Source organism: Podarcis tiliguerta (assembly GCF_965153285.1).
Source record: "Podarcis tiliguerta genome assembly, chromosome: 3".
NCBI classification, from domain to species: Eukaryota; Metazoa; Chordata; class Lepidosauria; order Squamata; family Lacertidae; genus Podarcis; species Podarcis tiliguerta.
The window spans coordinates 31677633-31693051 of NC_139536.1; the positions used below are offsets into that span (position 1 = coordinate 31677633).

At 45.8% G+C, this 15419-nt stretch overlaps 1 protein-coding gene across 1 annotated transcript in view; it reads left to right on the top strand.

The window, feature by feature from the left end:
- XDH (xanthine dehydrogenase) overlaps positions 1-15419 on the top strand; it is a 60554-nt gene that overhangs the window by 917 nt on the left and 44218 nt on the right. The window contains exons 2-4 of the mRNA XM_083434398.1: positions 10359-10416; positions 11753-11849; positions 15115-15223. Coding sequence (XP_083290524.1) covers positions 10359-10416; positions 11753-11849; positions 15115-15223 — 264 coding nt within the window. The remainder of the gene's footprint in view (positions 1-10358; positions 10417-11752; positions 11850-15114; positions 15224-15419) is intronic.

The following is a 15419-nucleotide window of genomic DNA, read 5'->3' on the forward strand; positions in this document are numbered from 1 at the left end:
AAAACCATCATTTCTAATACAAGCAAACTTTATTGAACTACTAAAACTTTTTTCAATGTAGAGTAAGGGAGACACGTTAATCAAATGACCAAGTGGAAGGTTCCTGATATTGCTCTCTCTCTCTTAGAAATATAGTATCCAACTTTCTTTTAGCCAAAAAATAATAATGATCTGTAATGCTTTTCAGCCTGTTTCTTCCAGAGAATGCTTCTGTTTCATTGCTGAAATAGTTGCATTTTAAAAAGATAGACCCCCAGTTCAATAAACACCCACATTTCCTAAACTTACATTGAATAAAGCAGAGTGGAAGAAGGCTACTGAAAGATGCCCAGTGAATGAAGTACATGCAAGGAAAACCATCCTGTGTTTGCTTTCTATGCCATTTTAAAAATACGACTACCTGTAATGTAGGTAATATAACTATTCTTCACACCCTCTGCCTGTAGCTTGTCCAGCCAGCAACAAACAACAACTGAGTGACAGCGCTGGGCAGTTGCTGTTGGACTGATACCCTCCCTAAATTAAATCACAGAAGCAAGCACAATGATTGCTACAAACCCACAGCGGTTTCCACCTCTGCGTAAAGAGATCAAATGCTAGCGATTACCAGCGAAGCAGCTGGGGTGGCAGGTTGTTCCGTTCCTGATGCATTTGAGAGAGAGAGAGAGAGAGCGTTGCGCCTAGTCATTCTGTCTGACCCAGCAAGGCTATGCTTAGGTTAATTTAGCCGGAGCTGCCTGACTGTGTGGAGATTTTGCTCCGGCCACGAGACTGCAGTACACAGACTGAAACGAATCAGCACCTCCCCTCTATAAATAGTGGTATTAATCTGATTCAGCATGGTGGAATTCTGTTCCTCTGCCCGGGGCTGGAGCTGACCTTCCCGAGCAAACAGATGGTTCTATGTTGCTACTTCCCAGTGGTGTCAACCAGGGCGCACCTTTGTGCGCTGGGAGCTCCAGAGAGCTTCCATATGGGTTGCACGGTTGGGAAGGGCCAGGGGTGGAGACGGGGGTTGAGTTGCATCAGCAAATCACAGAGCAAATTGACTTGTCCGCCCTGCGCTTTGTCCTTTAGTGGCAGCAAGGCTGGACCTAGGAAAGCAGAGTGCTGACATCTGACTGCCCTAATATTTGGGCAGGAATCTCGCCCTCTGCAGTGTGTGTCCTACAAGTGTCACTCTAAGAAAGCAGTAATAATGGAAGGCTTAACAGGAGTCAACAGCTTTTCCAGAAGCCACCAGGAGACAGTTGGGACCCCATTTACACACCTGTTTCTGAGATGAATTGTGCACCTGCAGCTCATAGGGTTGAAGGCTGCATGTACCTTGTCCTACCCCTACCCTCCCCAGCACCTCTTGCTAAAAGGATATTGGGTGGGAAGGCAGGACATAGGACCTCCAACCAATGTGGTGTAGTGGTTAGAGTGTTGGGCTCAGATCTGAAGGACCAGGGTTCAAATCCCCACTCTGCCAGGACTGGTTGACCTTTGACCAGGCACTCACTGTCAGCCCAGCCTACCTCACAGGGTTGTTATGAGGACAAAAAGGGGGGGGGGAGGAGAACTAGGTACATCACCTTGAGCACCTTGGGGGGAAAGGTGGGATATAAATGTAAAAAATACATCTCTTAACAGCTAAATTGGATCAGGCAATGCTGGGCTAGGTGGACCTGTGGTTTGACTCCGCACAGGGCAGTTCCACAGGAGCATAGGAAGCTGCCTTACACAGTTGCACCATTGGTCAATGTAGCTCAGTATTGTCTGCAATGACTGGCAGCAGCTCTGCAGGGCTTTGGACAGGAGCCTTCCCCAGCCCTCCCTGGAGATGCCAGGGATTGAGCCTGAGACCTTCTGCATGCCAAGCAAATGCTCTGATTCGGAGCCGCGGCCCTTTGTACTTGTGCCACTGCCTCCCTATGCCATTTCCACTTGGGTTAGGGCTGCTTCACACATCGGACATTTTAAACCGCATTTAGATATTCTGACGGCAAGTGCTCTTTGGCAGTGGAACGGTCTCCCTTGGGAGGTTGTGGATTCTCCTTCCTTGGAGGTTTTTAAGCAGAGGTTGGGTGGCCATCTGTCATGGATGCTTTAGCTGAGATTCCTGTGTTCCAGGGGGTCGGGCTAGATGACCCTTGGATCCCATCCAACTCTAAGATTCTATGATTCTATGATTCTAAGTGCACACTTGCATTTCACAGATCCAGGAAATTGCCTAAGGTTAGTACCTCCACATAGGCTGGTATTTTACCCATCAGCCCATCCATAAGGATAGCTTACAGTAGAACCTCAACTAAGAGTGGTGGACTCGCAATCTGGTGAACTGGGTTCGCGTCTCCGCTCCTCCACATGCAGCTGCTGGGTGACCTTGTGCTAGTCACACTTCTTTGAAGTCTCTCAGCCCCACTCACCTCACAGAGTGTTTGTTGTGGGGGAGGAAGGGAAAGGAGAATGCTAGCTGCTTTGAGACTCCTTCGGGTAGTGATAAAGTGGGATATCAAATCCGAACTCCTCCTCCTCTTCTTCTTCTTCTTCTTACCACCGCCCCATTCGCGAACAATCCAATTCATGCCTGTGGCAAACCTGGAAGTAAATACTGGGTTTGCCACGATTCCTGCATGCGCAGAAGTAGCTTCTGCTGACTGCGCATGCACATAAGCAGCTGCCGACCTCTCAGTGGCGTAGCGTGGGTTGTCAGCACCCGGGGCAAGGCAAGTAATTTGCGCCCCCTAACCCATGGATTTGCCCCCCCTAACCCCTAACCCCCAGATGTTGTGCCCGGTGCAGCCGCCCCCCCTGCACCCCCCACGCTACTCCACTGCGACCTCTGCACATGCGCAGAATGGTGCTGCCGCCAAATGTGCCTGCACAGAATGGCGCTTCTCCCAGTGACTTCTCCCAGGTCACAAACAGACCTCCGGAACGGATTCCATACCTGAGTAGAGTTTCCACTGTATTTTGGTGCACGTGCTAAATAAAGCTGACCAAAACTGCAAGAGGTGTAGTGGTTAGAGTGATAGACCTGAGGGGCCAGGGCACTCAACCAGGAAGCTCCCTCGACTAGCCATTTACTGACAACCTCACAGGGTTGTCGTGAGAGTGAAACGGGGGGGAGGGGGGGAGGAGGCCATAACCTGGCAGCTCTGAAGATTGAGCTCTGTTCCAAACCGTTTGTTCAGATCCTTGCAAACACAGCAGCAAGCAAAGGCCCGTCATTATACAATGCTTACCGGAACAGGAGGCTTGAAGTACACATGGGTGGAGCATTGCAACACACCCCCTGGGAATGTTGACCGAGAGCCTGGAACAGAACATGATACCTTGTCCTGCAGCTGGTGAGAAAGGTTACTTCGTCTCTGTTGCCGATAGCCTGACATCGCAAAAATAACCAGTGCTGTATTGTGCTGCGTGTGACTTCAAGGCTATGGGGCCGGGCGATAAGGGTCAAACGATAAGATACGGCTTTTGCAGAGGCACACAAGCTACAATGAAACTTCACCAGCCAACTCTTATTTCACAGGCAAATCTGCTGGTGTGTCTTTAAGCACCTGTTTCATTTCTGCTATGTATCGGCTGCTAAGATAACATCCCTTGACCTCTTATGAGACTGCAGCATGATTGTAGCTGGAAACTTTTTTCTTTTTCTTCTTTTTTTAACATCTTGCTCTTGGGGAAATAGGTGTGTTTACATGTTAACCACATAAAGATAAAGAGCAGTAGCATGGGGAAGGCTTGTAAACCATTCATTTATTCATTTACACACTGCTGCCCGGACAAAATGAATTTACCTACTAAAGCTGCTAGCGCTATCTGAGGGGGAAGCTGCTATGGGACTTTCCTTGGGAAAGCAGCACAAAAAAACTCCACCCGCTCCTATGCTGTAGCTCCAATCCTGATGCCCCTCTCCCTTGCTTCAATTTCAAAACATGCCCTCAAAACATGTACAGGGCCAAACTATATGGTGCCTTAGGGAAGCCCCCAAGCTAGGCTCTGAGGTTAATAGCTCTTTGTTGGTTTTCTGCTCTTCCCTAGCTTGTGTTCAGTGGTATACCGGCTCTGCATATGGAGGTTCCATATACTGTATTTTTTGCTCTATAAGACTCACTTTTTCCCTCCTAAAAAGTAAGGGGAAATGTGTGTGCGTCTTATGGAGCGAATGCAGGCTGTGCAGCTATCCCAGAAGCCAGAACAGCGAGAGGGATTGCTGCTTTCACTGCGTAGCGATCCCTCTTGCCATTCTGGCTTCTGAGATTCAGATTTTTTTTCTTTCTTGTTTTCCTCCTCCAAAAACTAGGGGCGCCTTATGGTCTGGTGCGTCTTATAGAGCGAAAAATACGGTAAATAATCAATCCACCATTACAGCAAATAGCTGCTGTCATCCATATACTTGTCTAACTCACATTTAAAGCTGAATGAGTAGGTGTCTCCATGTCTTGTGGCATATATGAGTTCCGCGTATGATTCAAAACTTGATTGAACCCAGTGACCATGAAATATACTCAGAGTCGAGAGTGGATTTCATGCTCTTTTTTCAGCTCATAGTGGTGAGGAGGAATGGAAGTTCCCCCAGAGTGTCTGCTTTATATACATTATTTACACAATGGGCCCCACGTGATTGGCTAATTCTGGGATTCTCCTGTAGGCCAATTGGGTTGCGGATTCACTTCCACCTGGAGCTGGATTGGGTGGCTCCTGTGGACCAATCAGACTGCTGCATTCTGAATCCTATTGTTCTAGGACCAATCAGACTGCTGCATTTTGGATCCTATTCAACTCAGTACATAACAGAGCAGGATTAAGAAAGTAAGGGAGAAATTAAAAAACCCTGAAGCACTTTATCCTAAAGCATATAATAAAACTGAGATGGCTCAGTTCGTTAGAGCATGTGGCTCTTAATGTCAGGGTTGTGGGTTTGAACCCCACATTGGGCAAAAGATTCCTGCATTGCAGGGGGTGGGACTAGATGACCCTTGTGGTCCCTTCCAACTCTACAGTTCTATGATTCTAGGGTAAAATAAGATGAAGAATTCCCATAGATCTCAGTAGAAAGGGTAATACAGGAATCATAGAAATTGTAGAGTTGGAAGGGACCACGAGGGTCATCTAGCTCAACCCCCTGCAATGCAGGAATCTTTTGCCCAATGTGGGGCTTGAATCCACGACCCTGACCTACATGAGCCACAGATTCCATAGATACATTATGTGTATGTTTGTATGGCCTGAGTCTTCTGCCAATCTAGGTGATGTAAACATAGAATAAACACTTTTCATTTGCTTGTGCAGTGGTAAGAGCTAGGAGCACATGATCACCTTATTGCGCATGAGTAGGAAATGTGCTTAGATAATCTGTTAATAATAATCACAACAGAGACTCCATGCCCTACGGCCAGGAAGAGAAATGCAAAGGAATGTTGTCCTTCTGACCCTAAGGGTAAAGTCTTTGAAATAAAACCTAAGTGTCTAGCTAATAAGGGCAGATAAAAGTAACCAGTGTTGCTAACAATTGAGGCTGAGCTGGCTGGGATGTTTCTGATTAAGAGTTCTCCAGAACCAGCTCTCACCTTTAGAGGTTCTGAATGAATTAAATTAATCAGGGGTCAGCAAACTTTTTCAGCAGGGGGCTGGTCCACTGTTCCTCAGATCTTGTGGGGGGCCGGACTATATTTTTATTGGGGAAAAATGAATGAATTCCTATGCCCCACATATAACCCAGAGATACATTTTAAATAAAAGCACACATTCTACTCATGTAAACACACACTGATTCTCGGACGTCTGCCGGATTTAGAAGGCTATTGGGCCGGATCCGGCCCCCAGGCCTTAGTTTGCCTACCCATGAATTAAAAGGTAATGAGGAGTTGCGTCAAATTGCGCTCCTTGGCCGGAGCAACATTTTGGCCTCAGGAGGCTGTGTCGTGGGGACATTTGCCCTCATTCTGACTGGTCATTATTAAGTCAATCAGACTTGAAGTCAATGCTTCCTGCACTTACTCTGCAGCCTCGTTGTGAGGGAAGAGGATCTCCCAGAGGCACTAAAAGGTAAAGGAACCCCTGACCATTAGGTCCAGTTGTGACCGACTTTGGGGTTGCGGCGCTCATCTCGCTTTATTGGCCCAGGGAGCCAGCATACAGCTTCCGGGTCATGTGGCCAGCATGACTAACCCGCTTCTGGAGAACCAGAGCAGCACACGGAAACACCGTTTACCTTCCCGCCGGAGTGGTACCTATTTATCTACTTGCACTTTGACGTGCTTTCAAACTGCTAGGTTGTCACCACTGCCAGGTTGATAAAACAGGTGGCAGCAGCTTAAAGTTGGCAGGGCAGTTTTGTGAAACTTTCCGCCTTTCCCAAGGGATTTCAGTTTCAAAAGACAATGTGAGAAGTCAGAACAAAGAAACTGCAAATTTTTACTAAAATATACAAAATGGGACAAACTATAACAATGAATGCAGTCGTGAGGCGAATTAGCTGCAAATTTACAGCCTAATGCAGCCAAACATCAAAATGAACAGGCTTCTAAGCACCATAAAGACATACATTGTATACAGAAAGACGGGAGAAAATGGCCCAGGAAGCTATCCTAGATAAACCACCACCACCTTCAGTTTGCCACAACAGTCAGCAGCCAAATGGAACTTTCAATGGCCAAATGTGTTTCTTCAGTAGCACAGCTTGAAACATTAAGTCCTAGAATAGGCAGTGGATACTCCCCCCCCCCCTTGAAGGTGGATGGATATTCTAGTGCTGCTTTTAATCATGCCTGTAAAGCAGCTTGCATATACAACAATAACATGCAATTCTTTCTGTTTTAGTATAATTTGTAATTTTATTAAAAAATATGGAAGGGCTTGATGGAGGCCAAGCGTTGGAAGGAAAGAAGGGGTTCTGTTTCCAAAGAGGAAAGAGATGTCAGGAATCCTGCCTAGCAAACTGCAACAGTTACAACAGTTGGGCAAATTGTTATGTGTGCAGGGCACGGAATACCTGGGCATAGCAGGAAAGGATTAAAAAAGAAGTTGCAGAGCAAGTCAAACCAAATGAGAGACAGCTGCACAAGTGGTTATTGTCTTGACACGTTTGGAAAATCAATCTCTTCATTGAGGAATTTCCTTCAGTGTTCCTTAAGAAGCTGCTTGGCACACCTTCTCTTCCTGCTAGAATTCTCAGAATGCACTGGGACAGCAACAACTTGTACATAACTGAGCACCCCGAAGAACACAAAGAAGACCCTGTGGGATCACACCAAAGGCCCATCTGGGCCAGCATCCTTTCCTCACAGAAGCCAACCAGATGCCTGTGGGAAGCAGGAGCAAAGCACAACAGGGCTCTCTCTACCCAGCAATTGGTATTTGGAGGCTTTACTGCCTCTGGCAGTTAATGGAGAATGTCGCCATTTTGGCTACTAGCCACTGACAGCTTTGCCATTCATGGATTTTTGTCTAATCCTATTTTAAAACCAGACAAGTTGGTGGTCATAACTTCCTCCTGTGGGATTGAGTTCTATTGCTATAAACCCTGTAAATTCATAAATGGTAGGATTTTGATTATTTGGAGTATTGAAGGGAAGATTGGAGGTCAGCGGAAAAATACAGGCTAAGCTTCCTTTCCAAGCTAGGGCCTCAGCTGGAATAAGAGGCATTCTAGAAGCTACTAACATGAGTTTGACCAAACTGCGGGAGGCAGTGGAAGACAGGAGTGCCTGGAGTGCTCTGGTCCATGGGGTCACGAAGAGTCGGACACGACTAAACGACTAAACAGCAGCAACAACATGACAAAAGGTGTTGATGGCCACTGTGAGAGGAATCTTGGGCCTGGGCAGACTGAGGTTGCCATGGTGAAGAGGTGTGTGAGAGAAGTGGCAGGAAAAGACTGCTTTTGAGCAAGGTGTGCTGGGAAGAAGGGAGAGAATAAAGACTGGGCTCCAGGTTAGGCAGGCTGGCTGAAGGCTGGCTGGGGGAGATGCCATTGAATCCTGAGCTGCACTTCTGTGGGGAACAAGCCTTGCTTGAGATGACCATGCTGTAGGAACTGGACTCCTTCCATGGAAACTGAAGGTGTAAAAAGGTGAATAAATCGTATTTCTTAAAGCTAGGACAGTCTCTGCTGTGTCTTCAATTCTCCAAAGGACCACAGACCCTGGGTGGAAGTCCCTGGAAGCTTGCTACCACTCGGCAGAGAGTGAGGGGTGGCACCCAACTTCTGTAACACTATGAACCATGTGGAGAAGTCCTTAGTCTGTCCTGATTCTTTCAATATTCAGCTTCACTGAATGTCCCTGAGTTCTAGTACTATGAGAGAGGGAGAAAAACATCTCTTTTCCTCTACCCCGTGCATAATTTTATGGAGCTCTAAAAGTAAAAAGGGGACGCGGGTGGCACTGTGGGTTAAAGCACAGAGCCTAGGACTTGCCGACTGGAAGGTCGGCAGTTCGAATCCCCACAATGGGGTGAGCTCCCGTTGCTTGGTCTCTGCTCCTGCCAACCTAGCAGTTCGAAAGCATGCCAGTGCAAGTAGATAAATAGGTACCGCTGTGGTGGGAAGGTAAACGGTGTTTCCGTCCGCTGCTCTGGTTTGCCAGAAGTGGCTTAGTCATGCTGGCCACATGACCCGGAAGCTGTACGCCGGCTCCCTCGGCCAATAAAGTGAGATGAGCACCGCAACCCCAGAGTCGGTCACGACTGGACCTAATGGTCCCTTTACCTTTAAAAGTGAAAAGCGCCCCGCCCGGCTGCCATAATCCCCAAGGCTGTATGCTTTGGAGGAAGTTGCAGCCATACCTAGCAAAGCTGGGGATTATATCTGGGACCGCCTGCCAAACCACTGTGCTATGACCCATACATATGTGTAGAACACATAGTTTGTAGGTACGTACTTTGGATTAGCCTACTGAGAAAGCCAGCGAAGGTCATATGCAAGCAGCTATTGCGCAAGAGCTGTTTTGTTTCAAGGAAATGGTTAATTTGGCTGAAGGCCGGGAGAGGAATTGGCAAGGCCAAAAGTGTTAAGCCAAGACTGTAGGAATGGAGGGCAACTTGAGGTGCCACGAAGTCTGCTTTGCCTGCCTTCTACATGTAGGAAGAAAATTGTGCCATTTTGATCTTGACAAAAAGTCCTGTCCTCTCCTGATCCTGTGGGCTTGCGATAGCTGCAGCGGCAGGAACAAAGGCTTGTGCTGCCCCAGGCATCTGAAGTTCCATCTAGAACCTGAGAGGCAAGGTAAACAAAGAAAAAAACCACCTCAGATGTTGTCAGGCAGATTTTAAGCTTTTACTGCAGGGGTCAGCAGCAGGGCATCCCTGAGCATCAGCTTGCCTGCCAGTACCTCCTATGGCACCCATGGGGAAGTGTCAGTCAAAATCCCCTCAAAAAATCACAATGCATGAAAGTGCCCATAGCTTAATCGCCATTATTATTAATTATTATTTTATTTTATTTCACTTATAAAGTGCCCAAAATTCCTTGCCCTCCAACCGCCATACATATTTTGAAAGATAAGCGGTACCTGCCCCTGTATATTTTGTACAGACACAAAAGGAAAAGCAAATGGGGAGGGAAGAGGAAAGCAAGGCCCAGAGTGGCTGCTCTTTCACTGGCTAATGGATAGGACAATGCTGGTCTTCCCTTTGCCCTTATAGCCTGCCTTTCCGCTCAGAGAATACAGTACACATGGTAGTTAGCAAAACTTTTATAAAAACAAGTAGAGCGTGGTGCTCATACTGCTCAGGTTGCAGGTTCAATCCCCTGCATATTACTGCATTGCAGGGGGTTGGACTAGATGATCCTCAAGGTCCCTTCCAATTTTACAATTCTATGATTCAACAAAATAGAAAGGGGGAAAGGCACTTGGAGCTTCTAAAACAAAACAAAACAAAACAAAACAAAACACTGCATAGGACAGAAATACCACAATATTATTTATTCCATTTTTTAAAAAATAATAATTTCTATTAAAGATTTCTTAGTTTACAGTCACCCAATAAGAATAGCTCTCTGGATGATGTACAAAATTAAACAGGTTGAAAATCACAATTCCCATAAAACAAGAATCTATCAAGCACCAAATAAATAACAAACAACCTTTCCAAAGAAAAGATCTGTCAAGTCAAACACCATAATACATTCGCCTAGAAAACCAAAGGGATAAATCCTACAGTGCTAAAATACCCATGCCATAACCATAGCATAATGCAGAGAGCTCTTTTGTTTGTTTGCTTGTTTAAAATGATGGTTTGGGAGATTTACTGACAATCATCAGAATTTTCTGACCTCCCAAAATGCTTTCTGATGCTGGTGATGCGCTGACTATGGCGCATGCAAGAACACATATCTTAAGGAAATCATGTTTCTTGTCTTCCAGGTGGTGGAGAAGAATGTGGACCCGGAAACTACTTTGCTAACCTACCTTCGAAGGAAATGTATCTGATGTCAGCCGGCACATCCTGCATGCGATTTTAAAATGGCCAAGGCATAGTTGTATAGATGGTCCTGCAGAATTTGAGCTTCAATTGAATTTAGAACTGGGCACCTGCTAATACCGTTTCTCCTGCTATTACTACACCCACCATTCCCAGTATCAGTGATGCTTAACGTAGTTCAAGACTGAGAGCAATAGCTTAATATGGGCAGTCTGTCTGTTGTACCCCCTCCTTTTTTGGCTTCTGTCAGATTGGCTCTGAAATTCGTTGAGCCACCTACTCCCATGACCCACAACTGAAAAACAGCTTGGCCTATTTCTGAGCGAATTTGACTTCGTAAATGAGTCGGTCTCCCTCACAGACTTGGAAGCCTCCTGTTTGCAGTAGTTGACAGCAAGCCGTGGGTAGAGGGGAGGGTAGTCTCTCCCAGTCCTGTCTCTGATGCCAGGGAATGAAGTTAACTACTTTCCTCAAGGCCTCATGGTCCAGTGCATGGCAACACACCATGCCAGGTGCAGAAATATGTCCCTCCCTCTCCTCGTTTTCCTCATGGTTTGGTCCTGCTGGAATACTGGTTTGGGAGGGGAGTTGGATAATCAACAGATTGGAGAGAGAACGGCTGGTTGGGTGGTTTGGAGGAAATACCTCTCTGGTTTGAATTAAAATTGAAGCAAATTCTGCAGTGCTGGGGGTTCATATGTGGTAATATAACTGATTTTTAGGGCCCAACTATTTGTTTTTTCCACAAAAAAAGGGCTGGCCTCTATTTTCATGGACAAGTGGCCATGTAGTGCTAACTAGATTAAGAATACTTTTAAGGCAAATATCATGCATTTTTTTCATCCAAAGATATACACTAACATCCATAATAATCTTTGTCAGAACTGAACATCTATGAACTATGTTGGGGAAGTGATGCCTAAATCTGATGTTTCTTTAGCTGGTCATGTGTTGTTAAGAAGTAAATATAGCATGTGTTTGTAAACACAATTCTACATTTCTTTTTCACTGGCTGATCCACTCCAGCAATTAAAAAAGGATAATTCATATCTAGATATTTAAGACCATTCTTCTGTACTTTTGTATCAGCTGATACATTTATTTGCACAAGCAAAAATAAATGAATTACCAGTAACCTTGGGCCTGTAGGAAACCAGGAAACAGAAATGATTTGGTGGAAGGATGATGAAAAACCCTAGGCCGCAATATGTTTTTGTTGTGTCCTAAGAAAGTGTTGGATAGTCCTAGACAAATTGGATAAGAAGCAGTGGCTGTAGATATATTTAAGAATTTCTTGCTCGGTTGCTACTTTTTTCCTTAACTGCCATACTGTTAGTGGGGTTATGTGGAACCAAGCTGGGCTGTGGAGAAGGTGGATGTGGTGCCTGCACTGTTATGATTTCCAAGTTTGACAGATCCCAGAAGAAAACCATGTATCCTTTGAATGGCAAGTGATGAGATGGGTGAATGGGTTTCTAATGTAGGTATCGGCAGTACGGAGGACAGATTCTCAGTGGATGGAAAAATGTAATTGTGTAAAGCCAGTTCCTCCCATAGATATTCAAATGTATTTGATAACTTTGTTTGCTCTGTTCCTTTGATGGGTGGCAGAAAGTTTGCCTATGATTGGGAACCTGCAGCCCTCCAGAAATTCTTGGACGCCAACTTCCATCAGCGCCAGCCAGTGTAGCCAATGGTCAGAGATAATGCAAGTTGTACTTGAGCAGTTTCTCTGAGCGATGGTCATCTAGGACAAAATGCAATTTATTTTAGAAATATTTGCCAAAGTAGCTGCTTGGCACTACATTCAAGCCTCATGCAGCTCCACAATATGCCAGCTGGGTCTTCCTTTATGTAATCATTTGGGCTGCAAGTATATCGTCATTCATGTGGGAGTAAGCCCCACTTACTTGATGTTGGGAAAGATGGAGGGCACAAGGAGAAGGGGACGACAGAGGACGAGATGGTTGGACAGTGTTCTCAAAGCTACAAACATGAGTCTGACCAAACTGCGGGAGGCAGTGGAAGACAGAAGTGCCTGGCGTGCTCTGGTCCATGGGGTCGGACACGACTAAACGACTAAACAACAACAACAAGCCCCACTGAGGACTTGCGTCTGAACAGACACGGTGCTTAGCATGGTGCTGTTAGTCTTCCTTTTAAAATGCCAAGAATTGGGGCTGGCTCACACAACAATCTCACTGTATAGAGTAGGGGGAACCAACCTGGTGCCTGCAGGTATGGTTTGTCTCTCAACTCCCATCAGTCCCAGCCAGCATGGCCAATGATCAGGGATGATGGGAGCTGGAGTCAAGCAACTTCTGGGGGATGGCAGCTTCACCACCCCTGTCCTGTGCAATCCTTTTGGTTTCCTAGAAATGGCAAAGCACATGATTACCGGGTGTTACGGCACATCCAAATGTTTTGCCCCCTGCTGTTATCTTGATTTCCTAGCTTTAGCATCTGATAAGGGTGCTTATTAAAACCCACTGGCCTTTCGCAGATTTGTTTGCTTAGTAAGATTAATGTTTGCTTTAATGTAATGGACAGTTTTGTGCCAAAGTTCAGTATCAGTATACTGAGTGAATCTACTCTTCTCTTGGTCTCTTCTTAGCTCATCTTCCCTGCTTTGCTTCCCTGTGTCCTGTTTTCTCTTCACAGCAGCACAAACTTAATTTAAATCTTTAGGAGTTCATAGCCCACCCCCCTTTTTTTTATCAAACTCAGCCATTTTCAGAATGTTGGCTTTAGTAGTTTGTATGGGCTTGCTTTGGAAATGATTGTTCAGCATTTTGGGGGCTGGGGAACTGGGAAACTTTATTGGGTTTCCTGTGAAATTCTGAGCATGAATTCCTTTACTGGGTTGGGAACCATGCGCTCAAATGGAACGTGGGTGTATATCTGTGCGCACATCTAATGTGATACCTGCCTGTAGTGCTTGAGGAGTGTGTGTGGTATCTTCCCATCCATCTCACAATACAAGAGGCACAGCAATCACTTCCATCCTATGTCTTGAGCTTCTAGTTGCATAGAATACCTTGCAGCCCATGCCTCTATCTGGGTCGGAGACCATGTTGGATTTATATCATTAAGGCTATGTACAGTACACCTTCCTGGGTTAAAACAAGCTCCTTTTGAATCCTTGGGTGCAGCTCATCAGGCCCTGGAGATTTGAATTCCTTTATTGTAAAGTAACTTGCCACTTCTTTTCCTATCTCAGGCTGCAGCTCTCTCCTTGCATCATTTATCCTGTTATCACCAGGTTGGTCACTGCTTTCATTTTGGGTGAAGACAAAGGCAAAGTAGGTATTGAGCAGCTCCACCCTCTCTCTGTCGCCCAATCACATTTCTCAATCTTATCCATGCAGAGGGCTTGTAACTGTTGATTACTCCTGTGTACTCCCCCTTCATGATTTCTGCTTTCTTTTCCTTATGCATGCCCTTCTTGCATCTCAGCTCATCTGTAAGCTGCTTACGCAGCCACACTGATTTCTTTAAATGCCTCCCATTTTTCTTTCTTGTTGGAATTGTCTGCCTTGTGTCTGCAGTATTTCACCTTTAAGAAACTCTCATCCATCTTGGACTCCCTTCTCTTTGAGTATTTTGGAACATGGGATCTCACTCAGTTGTTCCTTAAGCTTCTTGAAATCAGCCTTCTTAAAGTTCAGAGTGTATGTCCAACTACACTCAGCTTTCCCTTGCCTCTGTATCATGAAACTCAAGAGGACATGATCACTTCCTCCCAAGGTTCCCAGTACTTCCACTTCATCAATCAGTTCCTCCCTATTGGTGAGGACCAGGTCCTAGATAGACTGGTTGCTTCTTCCACTTTCTGGGAAATGTAATTGTCAGTGAGGCAATGGAGAAATTTGTTGGACCTTGCATTCTTGGTAGAGTTTGAGTTCCAACCGATATTGGGGTAGTTGAGGTATCCCATGACTACTATAAAGGTAAAGGTATAGGGACCCCTGGCCATTAGGTCCAGTCGTGACCGACTCTGGGGTTGCGCCGTTCATCTCGCTTTATTGGCCAAGGGAGCCAGCATACAGCTTCTGGGTCATGTGGCCAGCATGACTAAGCCACTTCTGGCGATCCAGAGCAGCGCACAGAAACACTGTTTACCTTCCCACCGGAGCAGTACCTATTTATCTACTTGCACTTTGACGTGCTTTTGAACTGCTAGGTTGGCAGGAGCAGGGACCGAGCAACGGGAGCTCACCCTGTCACGGGGATTTGAACTGCCGACCTTCTGATCGGCAAGTCCTAGGCTCTGTGGTTTAACCCACAGCGCCACCCGCGTCCCTTTTTTGAATGTTTGGTAATATGCTGTAGGAAGGCATCATCCAAGTCTTCAGTCTGGCTTAGAGGTCTATATCAGACACCTATAGTAAGTCACTGTTGTTTCCCTCTCCTACAATTTTCACCCATATACCCTCAATCTGCCTTCCATGCTCCAGGTCATGGATCTCTTCACAAGTATTCACATCCTCTACATATAATACTGAAGCCAGAGGAAATGGCAATGTGTACACAGCCTAACATGCATACCCTTCTGCAATATTTGCTTGCTAGGACAACTTGCTTCTGACCAATGTTGTGTAGGCAGTTTCAGTACAAGCCAACAGCCCATTGGCTTTCATTAGTGTTACCAGCAAGCAATTTTACAAAGTGAACAACTTCCTTAACTCATGGCTCTAGACATTTTTCTGCAAATGCTTGTTTATTCCCTATCTGTGCTCTCCACCATGTAGCAGTAACTACCATTGAAGGCATAGGAAGCACTAAGACAAGGTTGCACCCAGTGCAGGTAAGGTGTGGAGTTGAACCTACATTCTAACCGTCCCTGGCCTTCCATATTACCTTGCCCAAGGCACAATGAATTGCTAAGCCTTATGTGTTTTGTAAGCCCTTTCCCAATCAATTCAGGCATTGTATGGCAGCCAAGGAGCTGGCTAAAGGAAAGAGGAGGATGCTCTCTAGTTGGAGAAAAGTGTATGGTTCAC